At 34.4% G+C, this 6,405-nt stretch overlaps 1 protein-coding gene across 3 annotated transcripts in view; it reads right to left on the bottom strand.

Annotated features, from left to right (window-relative positions):
• Nucleotides 1-3,303, bottom strand: part of LOC107750260 (hemK methyltransferase family member 1-like) — a 9,160-nt gene extending 5,857 nt beyond the window's left edge. Inside the window, exons 1-7 of one of the 3 annotated variants that reach the window (XM_016565572.1) lie at nucleotides 2,947-3,303; nucleotides 2,609-2,785; nucleotides 1,638-1,729; nucleotides 983-1,076; nucleotides 696-827; nucleotides 537-601; nucleotides 359-408 (exon numbers count right to left, since the gene is read on the bottom strand). In XM_016565572.1, the coding sequence (XP_016421058.1) occupies nucleotides 359-408; nucleotides 537-601; nucleotides 696-827; nucleotides 983-1,076; nucleotides 1,638-1,729; nucleotides 2,609-2,785; nucleotides 2,947-3,012 (676 nt within the window). In that variant the 5' untranslated portion in view covers nucleotides 3,013-3,303. The remainder of the gene's footprint in view (nucleotides 1-358; nucleotides 409-536; nucleotides 602-695; nucleotides 828-982; nucleotides 1,077-1,637; nucleotides 1,730-2,608; nucleotides 2,786-2,946) is intronic. The other 2 variants (XM_016565571.1, XM_016565569.1) reach the window with 2 other exon arrangements.
• Nucleotides 3,304-6,405: the final 3,102 nt, after the last annotated feature.

The raw sequence follows: 6,405 nt of genomic DNA, 5'->3' as shown, positions 1-6,405 counted from the left end.
ATATATATATATATATTAAACATTTATATTAAATATACACACACACACAGTGTATGTGTATTATATATATATATATATATATATATATATATGTGTGTGTGTGTGTGTGTGATATGTAACTGTTAAGTTTACAGTAAAATGTTCTTATGACATTTATTTGTTAAAAACTGTTAAAAACTGATCACCAGATAATGGTCAGTGACGTAAAATAGGCAAGCTGACCAGAAATGACGTTGGTTGTGTGCGGACCAAAAATTGCCACTTTCACAGGAAGTCAGTCTCACAATAATAATTTAATAAACTGTTATGACCAGTCATTGCTGAGTGGGATTTTCGGTGTCATTTCCATCACTCTTACCCTTGATCACATCTAAAAGGTGAACATCTAGTCTGTCCTGCAGACCCAGTCTGGAACAACAAAAGAGGATAATGACACATATGGAAGAGTCAAAATAATAAATCATCAAGTAATAAAGATCCAAATATAGAAGCTTTATAATATATAGTCAATGGTGAACACAGGTGCTGGTGGTCACCTGTTTGCATTTTCCATTGTAAGACATACTGCTGTCTGGCTTTGATCCAAAGCAAATACCCTGAGCTTAAAGAATCATAGGTACAGATGTTAAAGATGACATGCTACATTACTCAGAAGAGCAAGACAAATAATTAGAAAAAAGACACTGAGTGCAAACCTGTGGAATGCTGCGTAGTAAACTAAGAGAGATGGCTCCAGATCCACAGCCTACCTCCAGACATCGTAAATCAGTCGTGTGCGATTCCCCCCATATCAACCGGAGGTCCTCTAGAACCAGATTAACCAGCTCCTACATGCACACAAACCAGCGGGTCCAAACGGAAATAAATCTTGTTTTCAAACACACAGGCCGTGTTTATCCAAAAAGTCACGCCCAATTGAAGTCCATTCTCAGTTTGTTGCAAAATTCGGACACGTGCTAACTAGGTCACTGAAGCTTTTCACCTCTGTTTCAGGGCGGGGTATGAACACGGGCGGCCTCATCTTAAGGGTCAGGTCTCTGAAGTCCCATTCCTCAATCACATATTGTACAGGCATCCTAAAAAATACATGTGCACACAGGTTAATTAAGGAAATTAATGTTCATTTCAACATGTAATAACACATTATTAAAATCAAGTTTTACCTGTTAATATTATTTAAGCTAACATGAACTAACTAATTAACAGGTGTATTTTTAGGATTAATAAATACTGTAACAAAATAATTGTTTATTGTTATTTCATGCAGTAACTAACCTTAACTAATGCGGCCTTATTTTAAAGTGTTACCAATTTTGTTTATATTTCATTTTATTATTTGCATATCTTCTTTGTATCACAATCAATATTGGCCGTTGGAAAAAAAAAACATACTGGTTGAACACTAGTTTTGTCCTTCGCTAGACATAAATAAGAAATGATCAGTGGGTGGAATAAGTTAAAAGTCCACAGAAATGGTTTAGTGTTAATCTAAGGAGAGTAAATGAACAAATAACATTTTAAAATAACTCAATTCAAAATAACTTTAACTTCTGTGAAGGCCTTCTCAAGTGTGTACATGGTCTTAATCATTAAAAACTCAGTAAAGTTGTAGTGAGTATAATTGTAAAATGTAGTACCTTGTGAGACGCTTGGAGCATAATTCCCACACTCTTTCTCTCTCCCTGTCAGTCAGGGTGTCTCTCAGCCTTTTCCTCTGCACACATTCCAGCTTTCAGCAAAGAAAGACAAGGACACAGTGTTATGGAAAGGGAAATAGGTATGTCTTTGATTTTGAAAAGAGGAAGGAATGGGAGTGAATTGAAAACTAATTTCTTAAAGTACTTAACATTTAAAAAAAAAAACTGGAATCAATAAAATAAAAATCTAAATTGTAATTCTCATTAACCATTATTTTACACACACTAAATGCCTGCACACAATTTTAGTTGTACCGGTATCAAAACAAAACCAAACAACACAAAATTATATATATATATATATTTTTTTTTAATTTAGTCATTTATCAGATTCTTTTATCCAATATATATATATATATATATATATATATATATATATAATGTGTGTGTGTATATATATATAAATATATATATATGGGTCACGACTAAGACGTATTTATCATAGCTGTTACAATTAAATTACAGGCCTACACTTTCATGACTCAAAATTTATCTTATTAGCCAGGGTATTGTAACACTGCAGTTTAGTAACCACGGCTGTAAAACATTAGGCTATGTTACAGACATAAGGCTGCATTGCTGGATTAAAGATATTACCTCGTCGGCTAGCTGAACAGAATTAATGTTTCTTGAGCGGAGTCACCTCTTCAGTTTGACGATATATATATATATATATATATATATATATATATATAATGTGCGTGTGTAAATATAAATAAGTATAGATATATATGTATACACATGAAATATAAAATACATTTTTAAATAACATAAAAAAATAAAATTTGGGGGGAAAACTCAAATCAAACAGATCACTGAATACATTCAAGCATTTATACATTGAATAATGTCTACATAATTTACATTGTATCATTTGCATTATATCAAAACATGATGAGACTAAAACTCACCGTTTTTTCGCCTAGTACATGAGATATGATGTACTGGCTAGAGAGAAGGGGCTCTGAAATGCCGTGCAGTGTGAAGTGTTGAGCCCACAATCTGATCGCCTGCTCTGCTGTGATCCTGCAGTCTGCTGGAGGAGCAACAGCGCCCTCTGCTGCATTTGACCACAACCTCACAACACTCTGGAAAACAACCAACAGAAGCACATAAAGCAACAGCACATTCTCAAAAAAATAAAATAAATAAAACCGCACATTGACAGTGCCGTAGTCATAGAAATACATATTTCACAGCTTTATGCTTATTTGATCATAGTAAAATACATAAGAGATCAGACACTTACTCTGTGTTTTGACACTCCACTGTGTCGGTGCATTAATCGATTCAGAAACCAAATTGTCTTGAACATTATCGTTCTGTGCTGTAAGCTAACCGAGCTAACAATAAACGTTGAGCTGCTATAATATTAGTGGAATAGCTGTCTGAAGAAATGATGTAACTTGCATGTTTTAGCCCTTGGATCCGAGTAATACCATCACATACCATGTGGCACGAATGTCCGAATCTCTTTCTTAAGAGTCAGATCATTTGAATCAGTTCAACGGGTTGATAAAATGATTGGTTTGAATGATTCATTTACGAACTGGATCATCGTTATTTTTATTTCTCATTAAACAAATTGATGCTTTCTAGTTTCCATACTCTTTCGTCCTGTGACCCGGAAACCGGCTTCGGACGCCCTTCTCAACGAGGAGACAAAAAAAAAAAAAAAAACCCAGGAGAAAAAGATTCTAGAAGAGTTAGGATCGACGATTCACTGGTGCATCTTTTGCGGAAATAACGCACACTGACCCGAAAACGCTCAGACCTGTCCGATTCGAAGTGAGCTGATAGTAAGAACATTTGAAGTATAGACTACCAGTATTTGTTTAATAGGGCGAAAAAATACTTGATAATGAACAACATTATGTGAATAAAAATGACTTTATTGGAATGTATCAGGTTCCACTGCGATGACGTAAAAGTATACCCGAATCATTTCTTGAACTAGTGCTTTGAAATGAACTGTTCAAACGAACCGATTCGTGTACACGAAGCGGACTTCCTGTCACTAGTACGCAATGAACGCTCTTACAAATTTCAAAATAAAAGCCGTAATTGAGTAATGTGACAACCAAACTAAAGGGCCAAACCTTGCCAATGAAAAAGCAATATATTGGCTTTTATGTTTATGCTACACTATGTAATTAAATATGTTAAACTAGATATACTTTTACGCTTAACCCCTATCTGTGTGATCTGAAATGACCACTAGAGAGCGCAAGTGCATTACTTCACGTTTAAAGGTGTTAAATATTAGGAATTAATTACACATGATAAACTTGATAAACTAAAATTTTGGGTACAACGGGTCTAAAGATCCCCATTTATTTATTTTTAATCTGGTCCTAAAGTTTATTATGACAAAAATAATGTTGATGGAATAACATGATTTGTGAATTACTGGAAACTTTGTGACATACCTTTGCCCTGAATGTGCCTGGTTTCCTGGTTAATTTCACTTACTTCATAATAACTTCCAGATAACAACTTCTATGTTACTTGGCTATTAGTAAATTGTTTGTGTACATCTTAGAGCTCACATTTTAGTTCATGCATATTGACCAGTATTGTGACAGCACAAACTTCAAAGACATCGTTTTGAAAGGACTTGTTGTCTGCAGTCTGAGTTAGAGAAGAGAGAACTGCAGAAATCACATGAGGAGAGACTGGGAGGCTGGATTGGGGGATGGAGGACTGGTGCTGTCAGCCAGATGGGACTAATTGTTATTGTGTGCTGCAGGGGTTGCAATGTGTGCAGCCTCAATCTATTTGTGAGCAGCACTACAAGATGATTTCAACTGTAAGTCTTGTGTTTCCCTTGAAACATTGTCTGTATGTCTCTCCTTTTTAGGAACAAACAGGGATGAGACGATAAAAATGAGATCGAGAGAAGTGTAGAAGTGAAAGAAAGAGGACAGAAAAGGCTATGAAGGGGGTTAAAGTACAATATCAAAGGAAAGGAAAACGTGTCAAAGTATTAAAAGAAAAAAAAGAAATGACAAGAAGCTTTTTAGATGCATTTTTTGTCCTTGAAGCAAATTTGTGATAATAGCTCACAGTGTGTGTGTAATTAAGGGAAACTGGTGATGCCTGCCAGGAAAAGTAAGACTGCACTGGTTTCATAGCCGGTGATACTGTACAGTTAAACTCAGACAATTTACCATTTAAATAAACTGCCACAAATGCTACTGTTTGTCAGACCTAAATGATCATCTCAAAGTTAATCATAACCTTAACCATTGTGGAGTAACTGCAAAGTATTTTAAAATAGGATTTTTTAAAAATTGGTTTCATAGCCGGTGATACTGTACAGTTAAACTCAGACAATTTACCATTTAAATAAACTGCCACAAATGCTACTGTTTGTCAGACCTAAATGATCATCTCAAAGGTATTCATAACCTTAACCATTGTGGAGTAACTGCAAAGTATTTTAAAATAGGATTTTTAAAAAAGATTTTTGATGCCAAGGACCCCTAAAAGTGCTTATTTTCTTGCAAGAGACCACCTTTTTAAAATATAAAGGTAGCTATTTATTTTTATGTATTTTTAAGACATATATTGTCAGAAACAGCATGCTTCTACAAAGACAAAATGTTCTTTGCAAAATTCTTTTGTGTGTGTGTGTGTTCTTGCAGTACTGAAGCTAAGGCAAAATTTTAAATATCATGTTGAAAAATACTGACTTAATATTTTTTCAACCCAGTATTACAGTAAAGTAAATGTAATTGTAAATCAGAGTAAATGTATTTGCAATGTATTGTTTCAGAGCTGTTGACAGCTTTTAACTTTGGCTGTCCTAAAAATATATTTTCGTGCTTAAACATTTAGTAAAATCTTGTAAACACAATGTGTTGGTTGTGGCATGTCAGTTTGAATAAGCCACATCTGATACTGTGGGTATCACCAACCACCACAACCCATCTCTCATTCTATCAATCAATCTAACTTTCTCTTGTGCTGTTTTTCTTTCTCACTTTCTTTCTATCTGTCACACGATCTACACAAACTTCATCTTGATAAAACACACAATGCAGTGTCTCGTTAGGGCCTTGTGAAGTGTTCCACGTCTACTGTAAACACGACATTGCTTTTTGTTTTCGAAAAAATAAATATAAAAATTATATATATATATATAAAGGTCTAACCCATTTTTTTTGTTCTTCTTGTTTTTCTAGAGCTGTAGAAAGGGAAGAATTGGAGTTTGAAAAATGAGAGCCTGAAATTGGCCCAAGACATTTCCAAATGCCATTTCCCCATCGTTTAAACTGTCTCCTCCTAATAAAACATGGCAAAACACCAAAAGCAAAAGACATGTTAGTTCTTTTACATCATTATTTACAATTATATCAATGCCAGAGCATTAAACTGATTTTGTGCATAATATGTTTCTCTGTTGCTAATATGACAGGAATAATCTAACCTGGATTCACTGCACAATGACAGGGAATAGCACAGTGCAGCTGAGTGCCAGATGTGGATGATAAAAAATGGGAAGTATATGCAGGAAATATTTAGGATTTTTAACCTGCTCTTGGCATTATACTTTTGCTGTAGTGATTATATAAAGCAACATTGATGCAGGATTTTGTCTTGTTTTCACTGAGTATGTGTGTTGCTGTGATTATGCTGAAGGTAAGATTTCATCTTAATCCTTTGATTTAAATATAGTATATGTGTAAATGTAGCATCAGATATT

The sequence above is a fragment of the Sinocyclocheilus rhinocerous genome, unplaced genomic scaffold (genome assembly GCF_001515625.1).
Source record: "Sinocyclocheilus rhinocerous isolate Xijiao unplaced genomic scaffold, SAMN03320098_v1.1 scaffold963, whole genome shotgun sequence".
Taxonomy (NCBI): domain Eukaryota; kingdom Metazoa; phylum Chordata; class Actinopteri; order Cypriniformes; family Cyprinidae; genus Sinocyclocheilus; species Sinocyclocheilus rhinocerous.
Note: the sequence above shows the minus strand (reverse complement) of the source record. Positions and strands in the feature narration are given on the sequence as shown.